This window comes from Notechis scutatus, chromosome 1, assembly GCF_049901735.1.
Source record: "Notechis scutatus isolate UNSWTSFEM ecotype Mainland chromosome 1, rNotScu1.2, whole genome shotgun sequence".
In the NCBI taxonomy this organism is placed as follows: domain Eukaryota; kingdom Metazoa; phylum Chordata; class Lepidosauria; order Squamata; family Elapidae; genus Notechis; species Notechis scutatus.
Genome location: NC_142009.1, coordinates 133,246,782 through 133,264,269, shown reverse-complemented (window position 1 = coordinate 133,264,269; position 17,488 = coordinate 133,246,782). Strand labels below are relative to the sequence as shown.

The window sequence follows — 17,488 nt, the reverse complement described above, 5'->3', positions numbered from 1 at the left end:
CAGGAAATTCTTCATATCTGACTTTAAAATCCATTTTTAATTAAATTTAAATCCAATTTGTGGAATGGCAAATGAATCAAAGGCTATAATGGATCATAGTTAATTTCAGCACTGGTAATAGTAATCCTGCTGTTTTTCTCAGTTATCTGTATCTTACTTTGATACAGAAACATGGAAACATAGAAAACATAGAAAGAAACAAAAAAGCTACTCTACTCTATTGGGTAAACATTGATGATTTTAAAAAATTTAAAAAAAAAACATCGATGAATTTAAAAAATTAAAGGGTATTTTTTTCTTTTTAAAAATCCAGTGGTCATATGAATCATGTGATTTAACACTTTCAATTATCGTAACTTCTAGGAAAAAAATTCCTTTAATAGTTTTACAATTTATTTTTGATATGAAATATTGCCAACATCCAGAATGTATGAGAAGCCTATAAAATATGTAAGTGTGAATTCTAATCTGGCTTCAGATTTAGGAAAAAAAACAGTTACATTGTTTTTAAAACATTCAATTTGAAATGTATTTTTTCATAATTTGTGTTACATATTATAGAAATAGGGAGAAATGTAGTTATGCTAATATTTGGTGTTTAGTGATAGCTTCAGCAGTAGTTGCAAAATATACTTCTTTAAAGTTCTTTGTGAAAAGCAGTGCTACCATTTATAATATTTTTATAGCTTTCTACAATTCCTTATTTTTCCTTGCAGCAGAAGCAATTAATAATGCAGCTGGATTTGGCTTTAGAGGTTATGATAAAAATGGAGTCCCACACTGGGATTTGATTTCAAATCTACGAATTCTACACATAGAGGTTAGTTCAAAACTTTCCAAATGGGGATATTATTTACATAATGTGTATAGTGCTACTTTGTTGCAATGTGTTACAGTGATGAAATGAACTTAATATGAGTAAGAATTTCATTATCGTTATTGCAATAATGTATACTGTAGATAGTCCTTGACTTACAACAGTTCGTTTAGTGATAATTCAAATGACAGCAGCACTGAAAAAAGTGGTGTGACCATTTTTCACAGTTACAACTATTGTAGCATCCCCATGCTCATGTGAACAAAACTCATATTTATGATGGTTGCAACGTCCCAGGGTCATGTGATCCCCTTTTGCGACCTTCTGACAAGCAAAGTCAATGGGGAAGTCAGATTCACTTAGCAAGCATGTTATTAACTTAACTGCAATGATTCACTTACCAACGGTGGCAGGAAAGGTAATAAAATGGGGCAAAATTCACTTAACAACTGTTTCATTAAAAATTTTCAATTATGGTCTTAAATCAATGACTACCTGTATTATTTCCACTCCCAAATGGGAGTCTGTTCAGAGTATTGCAGCGTAAATTCAGTGCCAGAAAAGAAAACACAGATGACTGAGGCTTCATTTAACTTCTTTATAAACATATAAAGTAAATTTTACAATACCAGTTGTAGATTTCTCCAACATGGAGCAAACTCAAACAGAAGCAGACATGTTACAGGTTGAGAGCAGAGCAGCAACTTGACTTCAGCAGACAAGCAAGCAAGCAAGTTTCTCTTTCACTTTAGAGCTGAGCACAGAACAGAGATAAACTATGCCCAGATTCTCTCTTTTAGTTTCAGCCCTCAATTCAGCTTCTATTGGCTAACCTTGTTACTAAGCTCTATTCCAGTTCATCAATATACTCTGATAGAGTCTCAATGTGCCTCTTAACACGGATGCTAGAAAATATAAGCAGAAGGATCTTATTATATTAAAGTTGTGTTACTGGTTTCTCATAAGCATCTGGACACTATTAAAATAAAATAAACTAGATAGGCCTTTGGTTTGAGCCAATTCAGCCCTTTTACATTTTAAGCTCAATTGTGATCATAATTCAAGGATTACCCGTATTAAAAAAAAAGACCAGAAAGTCATTATACCTCCTTGTCATCAACTCCCTCCTTTCCTTTCCTTTCCTTTCCTTTCCTTTCCTTTCCTTTCCTTTCCTTTCCTTTCCTTTCCTTTCCTTTCCTTTCCTTTCCTTTCCTTTCCTTTCCTTTCCCTTCCCTTCCCTTCCCTTCCCTCCCTTCCCTCCCCTCCCCTCCCCTCCCCTCCCTCCCTTGATTTAGATACTATCCATTCTCTTTACAGAGGGACTGTGGGTTGTATACACATAGAAGTAAATAATACAAATAATACTTCTTATTTTTCTACTCCAGTAGAGGAAGTTGACTTTTCTTCCTTTTCCTTTGTCTTGTGAATAGAATGAGTAACATTTATAATACAGAATATCTCCATATAAAGGCACAGTTGCATTAATCGGTTCCAACAAAATTGCAGTTTTCTGGCAAATTAAAACTGACTACATTTTGCTTTGTTTCCTTTTTTAAAAAAAATGTATGGCCAATTCTCTGTGGTTTTAAATTTCACTTGCTCAACAAGAATACAGCAAGCACCATATGTTTACTGAAATTAATGGAGAAAAGAAAATTCTCCCTTTACTATATGTGCACACTGTTATTGTTTTTGTAGAAGACAAGAAACCCCCTTCCCTATGACAAGCTGCTTCTAATCTGTTGGAGACAGATTTTATGATTAATGTAGACTCCTCAGAAGAATTTATGCTACAAAAGACCTGTATAATCAGTGTTTTCGCCAGAATTATATGACTTGAAAAAGCAAATTTGCTCCCTCCAATAACAGAACCTCATAAAAGCAAAATCTCATAGAAATCAGGCTATGTACTTCAGTACTTCAGAAGTACACTTTTCAAAATAATGTGTGGTTCATTTTCTTTTTTTAAAAAAGAAACATTTAAAGGCCTTATGAAGATAGAGGTTATTTACAAATAAAAATTTTAAAAACTAAAACGCCTATAGCCTCTTGAAAATATTTATTTGATTTTTTACTCTAGTATGAAACCACCGAACCTGACCTACATAAGTACATCCACTTATTAATGGTCCAGATTGTGCCCTACCACCAGTCACCTTCTCTAGCCTTTTTTGTTTTCTCAGCTGTATATTCCACTGTTCTACACTAGGCAAGATTTCAGACCTAATATATTACCTATAATTACAAACTATATTATATAATTTATATAGATATATCATAGAGTATACAACATACTATTTGAATGTGACCTCTTTTATTGGAAAGAATGCAATACATGTTTGCTTCATAGCCTGATAAAGATATAAAATGTAGCTATGTAGATAGCTATAGAGATAACCTTCTCTGTAATTACTGCATCCTCCCTGGAACACTGGAGAGTTGTTAGAAAGAAATAACTGAAAAAAATTCTCTGCCATAATAAATGGGGATAACTTGATTTAGAATGGGAAATGTCCAGTTGTTGAAATTCTTGTTACCAAGTCTTTTTACTTTATGAGAATATTGTTTTAAAAAACTGATTTAAAGCAGCTGCCAAAGACCCTGAAATATTTATTTATTTATTAAACTATTATGCTGCCCATTTCACTGCAATACAGAGTTTATATTTGCTTTTCTGAAATAATATAATGTTCTATTCATGTTACAGTTTTCAACAAGTTTCAAGATGTTTCTTGATAACTGGAATATACAGACAGCACTTTGGCTCAAAAGGTATATTGATTGATTGATTGATGTACATCCCATTGTAATCAGAATTATTCTCAGAAGCTTATATATTATTCTCTTGTTGATAATTCAGTATTACGAAGCTGTCCCAAAGATTTTGGGATTATCGTGTTGCTAATAATAAAGGCTTAGCCTGAATCTATTCTGTTTGTTTATCCATTGTCCTTTTCCTTTGCTTCAGGAAGACTAATTTCAAAGGCTGTTATATGATTATAAATCAGAGTTGGAATCTCTAGAAATCTCTCTGAATCTAACTCCCTTTGGGTGCCAGTTCCCTAATGACATAGTTGCTATAATGGGTGTAACAGTCTGCCATTTTCAAGAAGCATATTTTTCCAGATTCCTTGACTTTGAAAGTTCTGCATTGGAATAATCGTCTTAGACCCTAAATGTAGTAGAAATATTTTATTTTCCTTCCAGCATTCTGCAGTTTCTTGTACTCAACAATCTATTGGTGGTTAAGGAACCTTCCTAACAATGTTGGGTAGATACATGAGTTTGATTGGGACAAGTCTCCCAGCAGTCTCAGCATCTCATTCTATCTTGATCATCAAACCGTTTGACGTTCTTGGGTGGCATTTTGGGAGTGCACAAGAGACCAATGGGGATAAATTCTGAATTTTGCTTACCTTATCATCTAGGACATTATTTAGCCATGGTGATATAGTTTACTACCAATCATTATTCTCTTAGTATTATAGCTACATACGACTATAATTATGAGCTTTAACTAGGCAAAACAGTGCATTATAGGACACCAATTTCTGAACCAAGGGTGAACCTTACAGGATGTGTTCAGAATAGGAGGAGGAGTGTTGGGTATGTTTGCTGCCCCGAGTTTTTGTAAAAATAGTAAAGGTGGGATATAAATTATCTATATATAAAATCTGGGACCAGTGGTTCCAAGAGAGTGAAATTTGGAGATGTTCATGGCTGCTCCAGTGCTGCTCTGCACCTCTTGAACATTCCCATGCACTGTTCCTACTCCATGCCCCCCCCCCCAAACTGTGCAGCACCTATTAAGCAATGCCATTACCAAGGACCCTCCCTCAAGCAGCATGTCTACATACACCCACACATACATCCCAAGTACCTCTTGCGCACACTGAATACCATTCCAGACCCACACACCTGCACACTCTTGCGCTCTGCTCCACCCCACTCCCTTTTGGCCTTCCACGTTTCTGATGACTTTCTCCCTGCAAGCTTCCCACAAGCACAGTAAATGGAGAAGTGGGCAGGAATTGGAGGGAGGGAGGGAGGGAGGAAGGAAGGAAGGAAGGAAGGAAGGAAGGAAGGAAGGAAGGAAGGAAGATTTCTGATGCTCCTTGTCAGCTTCTCACAAGGAAACTCAGTGGGGAAGCTGGGAAGAAGGCCATGGCTGCTTCCACTCCCACTGCTTTTTTGCCCGCTCATGGTCATTCTGTTTCTCTGTTTAAATATGCAAATATTTCTTGGAAGATGACACATTGGGGCATGGATTGTCTAGTTAACTTCAAATATTTCCAATAATTTTTATGTTACGGAAAATAACTTCTTAAAAGTAATTTTATAATTAGAATAATAACTCAGTCTGTTTTTTTTAATAATTTGTAAATTTGATAGGATTGATTGTCTTTGCATACTGCTTGGAACTTTCAAGGATTTTTTTTTTTAATGTTATTTCTGGCAGGCCTCGGTATTCCAAAAATGCACTCCTTGCCTTTCTACATGATGCTTTATCTGTTGTTGTTGTTTTTTTACTTTCAGAGTATGCTATGAGCGAGCCTCTTTCAGTCCAACAATACAAACCTTTATCTTATCAGCCATTTGGCATGGGGTATATCCTGGATATTATTTAACTTTTTTAACAGGGGTACTAATGACACTTGCAGCACGAACAGTAAGTATACCTTATATTTCAGTTAAAGTGCAGTTGTGCTCTTTTTTTTGAATTGGATGTTTGAATTCAAAACTTAGTGTTTATTTTTAAAATTTAGATTAGTTGTTTATAAAAACAATAAGAAGCCTTGCTTTATAATCCCTTTTTTTTAAATCATTGAATTGCTTTATGGCATTACAGGTAGTACTGGGCCTATGACCACAATTGAGCCCAAAGTTTTTATTGTTAAGTGAGATATTTATTAAGTGAGTTTTGCCCCATTTTATGACCTTTCTTGCTACAATTGTTAAGTGAATCACAGTCACAATTGATAAATTAGTAATATGAGTGAATTAAGTGAATCTGGCTTCCCTATGGCTTTGCTTGTCAAAAGATTGCAAAAAATCACAACATGATCTTGAGAGACAGCAACGGTTCACTTTTTTCAGTACAATTATAACTTTGAATGGTCCCTAAATGAACTGTTGTGAGTTGAAGACTACCTGTATTTGATTATTTACAGATTCAATTTATATGGATGTCACAGATGTAACTTGAGTCTAGACAGTTAATATCAAGTTAAACAAAGATATCAAACAAACTAGCAACACTTTGTGCCTAAAGCTCTTTACACATCTATCTGATTAATTCCTTAATAATGAGTTCATGCCTCAAGGAAAAAAAATATCTTTAATATCTTACACATAGATTGGGACTATCTGGATTTAGAAGGCTATACAGGGCAGGCATAATGACAAAGAACAGACTGTTTGCAAATATGATGGTAATAATAAATCAACAATTTCCCAACCAAATTTAGATAAAGCTTTTTTTAAGATCTATATAGATATTACTTGTACTAATTAAATGTATCTCTCTTTAAATTTAGATTAGAAAGAATATTAGAAATTATTTTCTTGATTCTCCAGCCATTAAATTATGTTATGATATCATGACATGGATCACAACTCAAATAGCAATAAGTTACACAGTTGTGCCATTTGTACTTCTCTCTATAAAACCCTCCTACGTATTTTATAGGTAAGCTGATCCTTTATCGTTTTTAAAAATGCCATTTTAAATGGAAAGGAAGTTATTTAATGTGCTGACAGTTGAGAAAGCAATCCTGTAATCCATTTTTCAATTTCTAGAAAATGTTATGTGATGTTTGGTGCCTGATTGAGATTTAGGAAATTAACACAGAATCATAGATTTCCTTTAAATAAAATGAATGCACAAACAAAGAAAATGTTTTGTTCATCATGGTAGTGGAGGACTGTGCAAAAACAGAAAAAATACTAGAGGAATAAGAACTTTCCAAAAGTCTAGGAGTTTCCAGTCGGCAAATTCAGTCCTCTCAAACACATATTTTCCAACTGTTCCATTTGTATATTTTAACCACATGATGGTGTTTCTGGCATTAGAAAATGGCCAGGCTTTCTCAGAATGGGAAAATTGACAGAGGAGAAGGATAATAAGCTATTTATTTTCTATAATCTGAGATAGCCAAATAATTTCATATAGTTTTACACACACACACACACACACACACACACAGAGAGAGAGAGAGAGAGAGAGAGAGAGAGAGAGAGAGAGAGAGACTGCATTGTAAATATAGAAGTGTTGAAACATTATCATGTAATGATCAAAACTCTCTATTTCTGTCCCTTTGCTTAGTTCCTGGTGTTTCTCCCTCCATATTGCCTGCATTTTAGTGCTGATGTTTCCAATGAAAAGAACTCAAAAAGGAAATAAAGAGCAAGAAAGCATCCAGCCTTCATGGTCCAAACAGCAAGAAGAAGGAAAAGAAAAAAGAATTACAGGACATAATAGTTATTCTGTAGCAAATAGCTTCAATCAAAGAAGAGACATCACATCCAGAAATACAGCAACAAAACAATGATTACAGATGCTATAGATGCTATATTTTATATTTTCAAGACCATTTATAGCACCTTTAAAAGGGGGTTGTATTTGTCTGAAAAGATGGTTAGTAAGAAAAGAATGCTATATCTCTAGGGAATATACTAGTAAGATGAAAGCAAAGCTAATTAACCACTCCCGTGCCATGTTCCTATGGATCACGCCTTATATGGAAATATTACAATTATTTCAGTGGGCACTCAGGATCAACAGCGCTTGTCATCGGCGTGCCCCCTATGCTGAATGTACATTGTAAATCCCGAGGCACTATGGGGGTGGGAAACCGTTGTCAATCTGGAATGCCAGAAGGAAAAAAAATCTTGCATTGCCTTAAACCCTCTATCTACTGAAAAGTAATGTTTCTAAATAGTATTTTCATGTTTAGTATAATATATTTAAAGTATAATTCAAAAGTAAGCTTTGGATTCTGAGGGACAAAATGAGAAATGGAAACAGAAAATCCCACTACCTGAAGTGAAAAGAAGAAAGAACAGCAATAAGCACCTCACTATCTGGAGAGTTTTCTTAGTATATCAGGTTTGTCCAGGAGAGAATGGAAAGCATTGTTAATGCTAAATCATAGTTGGTTTCTCTGATTAAAAACAGTGGTTAAAGGAAAGCCCTCTGAAAGCTTTTTTTAAAATATGAAAAGTCATCCTTTCTAGAGCCAAATATTTTGAATTTAATTTTGCTCTTTGGATGAGTAATCTTTGCAGCAACCTTCACAAAATATGCATTAAAGCTGCAACTTTCCAATGACAATTCTCCTTCTAATCCTATAGAAATCATTCACGGGGGAGCACTAGTAAGGATGGATCAGATATATAATTAGTGTGAAAAGGTGCTTAAGATGGCCACTTTATCTTTTTTTTTTATTATTAAGCAAGCCTTTAATTATGAATCTATACATAACCTTTATTAACCTTTATTAAATACATGCAAAAAAGTATTTTTACATATTTTTTAAAAAGAAGGAAACAGGTGGGGGGGGGCTTCCCTTCCCTTCCATCAAGTCCTCTGATTGGGGTGCAGCTGGAGAAGAAACTTCACTTCTGACGTTTCTTCAGGGTGGGCTGGATGTCTTGGGCTCCCCCTGAGGGTCCGGGGGGCGGGAATGAGCTGGGATGCTGCCCTGGGGGCTGCCAAGGCTTCAGCTCTATTTTGTCTTCCAGGACCTGCTTGAGGGCTTCCAGCTCTTTGTAGTGTTCCTGATTCTTCTCCAGCGCCTCTTTCAGCTTTCGGAGCTCTTTATCCTGGAATCAGAGGTGTTCCAAAAGCTGCTGCTTCCGTTCGGAAGTTGAGGTTTCCAGCCTTTTTTCAGCTTCCTCCTTTTGCTGGATTTGGCTGAGCAGGTAAAGAATCCTGATACTCCTGCTCCACCTGGACCAGCTGCCTCTCCAGCTCGGCCTCCACGTTAGCAGAAGATGGCCACTTTATTTTATGGTTATAATTCAGTTTATATTAAACAAAGAGTGAAATTGTTAAATTGGTACTGGCTAGTTGAACACCATAAACTCTGCAACACCAGAGTACCTGTGGTTTAGAAAAAGATTAAAACGGGATGTAACATAAGGGGATCATAATGTAATATTTGATAAAACTTTCCCAACCAATTCTTTTGTTTCATAATTTTACCTTGGAAATATATCAAGGGAATTGATAAATTATTAATTACTTGCTGATGAAAAGTTACAATTGGTAAAGAAATGATGTGCTAAAGGGCTATAACTTTCATTTGCTTGCTTATGCATCTGTTAGATTTTTTACTGAATGGAAAAGATGTTATCTTTAAAATACACAGAAAGGGACCCAAATGAAAAATGGCATTTGGTTATTATTAAAATAAGCTGACTTTTCATTCCTGTTTTGTTTTGAAACATCAATGTTACATATCACATGTCCAAATATTTAATGAAACCAGAATGAGAGAAATAGCATCTGGCTATTGTCAGGAACCTAGGAAAGAAATGATACAGACATTTCAGTAGAAATGTCAAGCTATTATAAATTTGATCTTCCAATCTTGTCTTTCTTTTTTAAAAAACTTTATTAATCTTTATTAAACTTTAAAAAACAACAAGCAACAAGTAAAAGTATCTTAAATATAAAAATAATTCCAGTTCTAATTCTATTTGTACTTTAGTAATCTCTTGCAACCATATTTTAATTTTTAGCCAATATTTTTGAGTTTCCGGGAATGACCACCACGTATGATAGAATGTACCTTTTTTCTTCTTGCACTTCCAACATTGTCGGATTCATATTAGGATACATCTTTGCCAATCTCGAAGGAGGCAAATACCATCTATAAAACATCTTGTAAGCATTCTCTTTATATGCAGCGGATTTTGTTAACTTATAGTTTCGATTCCACATGCTTTCCCATTCTGTCAAGTTGATGTTATGCCCAATGTTTTGAGCCCAAGCCATCATGCATCCCTTCACAATCTCTTCCTCTAATTCTACCTCCAACAAGTACTTATAATTTTTTGTAATTTTTTTTGGTCTGGGCCTAATAAAATTTTATCTAAGTGTTGTGGATTCAAATATATTTCAAAATCCTTAATATCATTTTTGTACCTACTTTGTAACTGAAGAAATGCCCACCAGTCAATATGTATCCCTTGCTTTTGGAAGTCTTGCATCAATTTCAAATTTCCTTCTGCATCTAGTACATCTTTATATTTTATCATCTTAGCTAAATTTGGATTGTTTGGGTGAATAATGGCCTCAATTGTAAAAATTGGTATCTTATAATGACTTTTTTTTATTTTAGCCCAATTTTGTAAAAAGGAGTCCCTAATTAAATGTCTATGAAAATACTGTTGTTTCCTAGTTCCTGTTTCCCACAAAAAGGTGTGCCATCCTCTTTGCAGGTCATGGCCTTCCAGACTTAATATTCTTTTATTGGTTAAATTGATCCAATCTTTCATCCAGATTAGTGCTGCTGCGCTATAATATAGCTCCCAATTTGGTAGTCCAAATCCTCCTCTGCTTTTTATATCCTGTAAAGATTTTATCTTTATTCTGGGTTTTTTACCTAACCAGATAAATTTCAGCGTAATTTTACTGAGTTCATTAAAAAAGGATTTCTCTAGTCTGATAGGGATCGTTTGAAATAAATATAAAAATTTGGGTAAAATTGACATTGTTATAGTTGCTACTCTTCCCAGTAAAGATAATTGCAATTTAGCCCATAGTTCCAAATCTTTTTTGATTTGTTGTAATAATTTATCATAATTATTCTCCTTTATTGTTTTACATTGTGCGGTCAGCCATATACCTAAATATTTAATTTTCTTTATTGTTTGTAATCCTGTTGCCCTTTATAATTCTATTTTTTGTAATTCTGTTAAATTTTTAGACAAGAGTTTCATTTTCTGTCTATTAATTTTCAGACCTGCCATTTCCCCATATCTTTTAACTAACTAATTGCCTCCTTTCCTGTTTTATTGGATCTTCAGTAAAAAAGACCATATCATCTGCGAAAGCTTTGCAATTTGTATTCTTCTTTCCTAACTTTTGGTCCTTTTATTTCTGGATTTTGCCTAATTCATCTAAGTAAGGTCTCGAGTGATAATATAAAAAGCAGAGGAGAAAGTGGACAACCTTGTCTAACTGCTTATTCCAAAACTCTGGGTAATTTCGCCATTCACTATAATATTTGCCTTCTGATTGGAATATATTGTTATGTGCTCAAATTTGGTTCCTAAATTCATATTATAAATTTGTTGTATCATGAATTGCCAATTCAGGTTATCAAATGCTTTATGTACATCCAAAAAGACAAGTGATACTTGTTTCTCCGGGTGGACATCATAATATTCTAAAATATCTATTACTATCCTCAAATTATTCCTAATTTGTCTGACTGGTAGAAATCCATTTTGGTCTGAGTGAATATATTCGTTCAATCTATTCACTATAATGGTTGTAAATATTTTATAATCAGCATTTAATAATGATATTGGTCTATAATTTTGGATTACTCTTGTATCCTGCCCTCCTTCGAGTTTAGCGAGATAAGTGCATCCCTCCATGTATCCAGCATCTTGGCTTCTATCAAAACCTCGAGCATCAGTGGTTCTAATAAGTTTTCCATTTCATAGAATTCCCCTGGGAGACCCATCTGGCCCTCGTGTTTTATTATTTTTCTGATTTCTAATTGCCTAATTTAATTCTACTGTCGTTATATCTTTAGTTAAATTTTCCTTCAAATCTTCTGCTATCAATACCTCTCTCAAGTATTTCCTTATCTGTTCTTCATCTGCCTCTTCTCTTTTATACAAATTCTCAAGTATTGGTGTACAATCTTTTTCCCAATCTTGTCTTTCAATGACAAATAAGAGTAGGCTATATTTCTTGTTTGGGGTGTTCATTCTGTTTAACTCTTCATTCTAGAGAGAACTACAAACAGATGTATTTTGTGGGAGGAAACAAATAATTTCCCTAGCAAATGGAGAGCAGGCAATTGAATATTAAAAAGGGCTTTCATGAAAATAAACATTATCATTAGGAGAAATAGGCTTACTGAATCTCCTGATGTAAACATAAACACTCCTTTAGTTTATCGCAGAACATGGTGGAGCAACATGCAAATAGGTTTATCATGGTTTTATTTGTGCCAAATTACTTCTCCCTCCCCCTCAAATTCAGATATATAATGGAAGCTCGAGCTGAATATATCAAGTCTTCTTTACGCAGAAATCTGCACCGTATGAGCATCAGGAAGAAACTACGTTGGGTACATACAATGAAGCTGGATAATATAGCCTTGCTATAACTACTTTCTATAATGGCTGAACCTGGCTGCCCAGTTTTTCAGTTAACATTATATTAATGATATCTATGGCTATTCATGGTAAAGAGGAAGATATAAATATATTTTGGTGCATTCTCTGCAATGTTATATCTGTTATCTGTACAAAAAATGTCAACATCAGTAGAGGTAGCTCCTATTTACTGAAGATTAGTTTTCCCTATCTACAGCCTTGCTCAATGCTGTTTCAAGAAAAGCTACTTCTTAGGTACCAGATGAATAGCATCTTCCTCCCTCCCTCCCTCCTTGTCTCTCACACACATATTCAGTTTCAGAATTTACAAGGAAACTCATTTTTGGTGTATGAAGAAGCAGCTATTGATTTTACTCCTGGAAATCAGTGTAAACCACTGAAAACTTGAAAAACTTGCTTTGTCCAATTTTTACCTCCCCTTATATGTCTAGTTACATTTAATCTTTTGGGAATAAATAACAAGTTCCACAGGGATAGTGAAGATGAAGGGTCAAGAGTTCTTTTCATTTTCTGGCTTATCTGTTAATAAACAAAAGCAAGTCCTAGCCTGCTCTTGCAAAGCAGCCATCTAAACTCAAGACCTGCAGTTTCCCCTGCCTATCAATTGACTATAATATTAGTATTTGGATTAATGCAACGTATGCGCTTCGTACTTGTATAATATTTACATTAATAGAATTTGCAACCTATGCTCTATTTAACATTCCCTTATCAGAGTACAATCTAAATATTTTGCCAAATTCTTTCCTCTGGCACAAACAATTGAACTCACTTATTAACTTAATTATTTATAACTTTGTGCATAGTTACATGGAAGCAGGTAACTGAATATAATCTGATTTACTTCAGAATAAATAGTCAAAATAGACTGTTATTTTTTCTTCTGTGATAGAAGATGAACGTACTGGTAGTTAAATCTTTCTTACTGTCATAGACCAGCAAAACATAGTTATACCAAATTTCCTGGAAATATAGTTAGAATATATCCAATCAGTACCGAGGATCTTAATCCAACTAAAGTTGTAACAAGCAAAACTATGGGATGAAATGACACTAACTTATTTTTGTAGGCTTGAAACCAGGGAGTAGAGGACAAAAAACATGTTTTTTTTTTTAGTTTTTAAGTTAATTCCAAAAATAGTTCTTTGTAAATAAAATGAACTTGATAAGCCTCACAGTAAGCTCTCAGCTCCCAAAGAAACTGATAAAAATAAGTTTTTGTAAGTTTTGACACATTTTAGAAATCTGATACTTCCAAGTTCCTTGAAAGGTACTGGTTATTTTCCCAAAAGATATTTATCTTTCAATATTTATTATTTGAGAACTTAAGTACAGTAGTCCTCAACATACAACAGTTTACTTAGTGACTGATCAAAGTTACAACAGCATTGAAAAAAGTGACTTATGACTGTTTTTCACACTTATGAGGGTTGTAGCATCCACGTGATCAAAATTTGGATGCTTGGCAACTGGTTCATATTTATGACGGTTGCAGTGTCCGTGAGTCATGTCATTATCTTTTCAACTTTCTGACAAGCCAACTCAATGGGAAAACCAGATTCATTTAACTGGGTTACTAAATTACCAACTACAATGATTCATATAACAGTTGTGGCAAGGAAAGTCATAAAATGGAGCAAAACTCAATGTCTCACATAGCAACATAAATTTTAGGCTCAATTGTGGTTGTAAGTCAAGGACTACATATGTTTGAGTTTTTATTCTTGGCCACAAGGGAAATTCCTTTTTTTCCAGACTCATGTTTTGGAAACTTATTATTAGAGCTATGCAAAGCACTAGCACTACCGAACATATTATGATGGAATGGAACACCTTTTGATGGTGCATAAGAGGAGCTGTGTTCTTTACAAAGTTCACACAGCTGCTTTGAAAGCTGTCCCCAGTTGTTTCCATGGGGAGGGGTGGACACAGACAGACAGAGAAACAGAGACGGACAGAGACAAAACACATCCACTGGGACTCCCAAGGAAGCTATGTGGCTGCTTTAGTAGCCTTTGAAGTCATGCTTTGAAGTCAGTAGTTTAAATGCTCAACCTTAACTATAGCATAAAGTGTTTTACATGAACTGGAGGCCAGCCTATGAAAACCCTCTCTTAGTTCCTTGAGGTTCTACGACCAAATTCTGTGGCATAATGGCTGATATTCAGCAGTGCAGTTTGCAATTAAAAATTAACAACATGATTTTGTTAGTGAATATTAAATGGAAATAACATTTTCACTTTGATCTTCCAGTTAGAAGAATCCAATGCAGAAAAATATCTAACCCTTGACTTTAGAAAAAAATCATTATGGATACTGGTTCACCTAATGTTGTTCAACACACATATCAGAACAACCTGCTGTGTGAAAGGAAAAAATGAGAATTTTGCAAGGCAAAACATTTTATTTTAGCCAAAGTTCAATTATAAAATATGTTTGTATCCTCCTATATTCCTATGTGTTCCTGAAAACCTCTGCTAAGAAACCAATCTAAAGGGCCTGGGATGTAGAGTAGCAAGCAAGGAAGTCCTGGGTGTGCAAATTTTCATAAACCTGGATATTTGTAATAATTGTAATAATTATTTTTCTATAGTATGTAATTTCCATTCTGGGCCAACTTGAAAAAACTAGAAACTTGTATTGCCCTTTGTTTTTAACAGGTTTCAATCTTATTGTTACACCAGTTTTCTTCTTTTTTAAAATATTTTTTTCTTGGGCATTGATTCAAGTTAAGTCCCTGGGACTCATTGTCTAGTTCACTGTATCAATTTGATGGGCAGCTTCATTCATGTTGGCTTTTCTGTTTCCATTGCACATACTTGTAAAATCTGTCCCTCTATGGCAGAAGTCTCAAACATTGTTTAGAACAGTGCATATCATAATTGGATTCAAACTCATCAGGTTTTGTAAGAGAACCATTTCACTACATTTGTTTTTCTTTTCGGTTTGTCCTGCTATATATAATTTAATGTCCTTTTGCTTTTCATGATTGTTGATTCTGTCTAGTTTTCTGCTACCTATGATCTTAACAATGGCAAAAAGATTCAGTAGTATATAAAAATACTATTGAAACCAAGCCTCAAATATGTTTGCTAGCTCTGCAAAAATATTCTACAGGTACTGAATGGAAACTAGTAACACCATGGACATAACACAATCACTAAAGTTATACTAAATGTTAATCAGTGTAAAAATATGATTGTGAAATTCAGTTCACATTTGGATATACATTAAAGGGACTTTTCTTAGTTGAATGAAACAGTTATGTATTTTCCCCTCCAGTATTTGCTTTTTAAGAGGAAAACATGCTTCAGAAGTGGATAGTTGCAGTATTTCCTCAAATTGCCTTCTCCAATTCAAAATATATCGATCTTATCCATGGATTTCATTTTTATTATTCCAATCTCTCTATATTTTTTTAAAAATGTTATTTTTCAACAGATCCATACAATTAGGTCTTGGTGTATGATAATTTAAGATACCACTGTGTTAGTTTACACTGTGATGTGATATTTTAATAATTACTTATTTCTAGTTTTGTCTTGGAAATGCTACAATTATGTGGCATACTGCTATGTTTTTAACTTACCTAGAAATGTTTTTCTAATTTTCAAATTTCAAATCTGATTAAACAATAGCAAAAAAGGTCTTGTTTTTTCTATCATAATTGTTAATTGTTATGTTAATTTAAATATAACGCCTTACAAATAAGCTACAATGTCTAACTGATAAGTCACTAGAAAATAGAAAGAAATCTCTTAATTTCTATATTGCAGAAATACAGGTGACCTTTGCAGCATCCCCAGAGATCATGTGATCAAAATGCAGATGCTTGGCAACTGGTTCATATTTATGATTGTTGCTGTGTCCTAAGGTCATGTTATCACTTTTTGTGATGGGAAAGCCAGTGTCAATCCTGACAGCCAGATTCACTTAAAACTGGACTAACATATCAACTGCAGTGATTCACTTAGCAACTGAGGCAAGAAAAGTAAAAAAAGGACTTAACAATTGTGTCACTTAACAGAAAGTTTGGGCTCAATTGCGGTCATAGATCAAGGATTACCTGTATGTAGTGAATGGTGCCCCCCAAATAAAAATTTTGAGATGTGATTTCCATAAAAATGGTTGTGAAATACAAATTGATAATTTACATTTGGGATTTAATAAATAATACATTGGTCTGGTTCCAACTGAGACACCAGATTTATAGTTCTAAGTATTATATCCTGATCTGTGGATGAAAAAGAATATATTGTGAAAAAGATTAGCATTTAAGCCTGATGGTGTTTCCATACAAATTATCCTTTCACATTTAATGGTCTCTTTCCAAAATAATCCAAATGGGAAGGGGTGGTAATCTTATGCTTGATTATAGCAATAACAAAGCTGCACAACAGATATTCAAGATCAGGGGTCCCCTTAACCACCGGTCCGAGGACCGGTACCGGTCCGCTGGAACAAGTCTTACCGTCAAGCTGTCATGGCGTCGCTATCTTGATAGGTGCCCGTGAAGCCCGGTAGAAAGCCACCGGAAGCAATTTTTCATCAAAAAAGATGGCGGCGCCAGCGCTCGGTGAGCTTTCCGGCAGGTGCCATTTCTACCCGGTAAAAGCTTACAGGAAGCGCTGATGCCGCCATCTTTTTTGGATGAAGCCCGGTGAGCTTTCTACCCGGAAAGCTTCACCGGAAGCACTTTTATCAAAAGTGCTTTTTGACTTTTCACAAAAGATGGCGGCGCCAGTTGATGCCGGTACCGCCGCGGAGCCCAGCTGATGCCGGTACGTCGCAGCATAAAAAAAGGTTGGGGACCCTGTTCAAGATGTTTCGTGAAATCATTTAAAAAATCGAGTGGAAAACTGAAAACTTGGCTCAAACACTTTTAATGCAAAGAAATATATACATATTTCTCTGGATAAAGATTACAAAGTAATGCATGGTGATTTGTTTTTATGAGGTCAGCATCATTGGGTATGCACTTGATGGTTGAACCTACAACCTTGATTTTTATGATGTGTAGATCCCATTTTAATGCTGTTGGCATGTACTCTTTCCACAAAATAAGTGGTAGAGATAAAAGCCCCAGCTGCAATTTCTGAAGGAGACCCAGATAACGGGGGGAGGGGGGTGCTCCTTGGGATGTTCTTCTACACCTATGTTAAAATTAGGGAAGCTGTGATGACCCAGTATTCCCATTCTTAGCTATGACATCATGGGTTGATTTTAGACTGCTTGCAACTCTGCTTAGCTTGCATTTAGTTGTACAACTAAATTGCAAGATGGAGAAAGATTTGGGGCATCTTGCTA

The 17,488-nt window shown here is 34.8% G+C and overlaps 1 protein-coding gene across 1 annotated transcript in view; it reads left to right on the top strand.

The window, feature by feature from the left end:
- MBOAT2 (membrane bound glycerophospholipid O-acyltransferase 2) overlaps positions 1 to 8,150 on the top strand; it is a 110,814-nt gene extending 102,664 nt beyond the window's left edge. The window contains exons 9-13 of the mRNA XM_026674341.2: positions 717 to 820; positions 3,525 to 3,589; positions 5,354 to 5,486; positions 6,355 to 6,506; positions 7,143 to 8,150. Coding sequence (XP_026530126.1) covers positions 717 to 820; positions 3,525 to 3,589; positions 5,354 to 5,486; positions 6,355 to 6,506; positions 7,143 to 7,368 — 680 coding nt within the window. The 3' untranslated portion in view covers positions 7,369 to 8,150. The remainder of the gene's footprint in view (positions 1 to 716; positions 821 to 3,524; positions 3,590 to 5,353; positions 5,487 to 6,354; positions 6,507 to 7,142) is intronic.
- Positions 8,151 to 17,488: the final 9,338 nt, after the last annotated feature.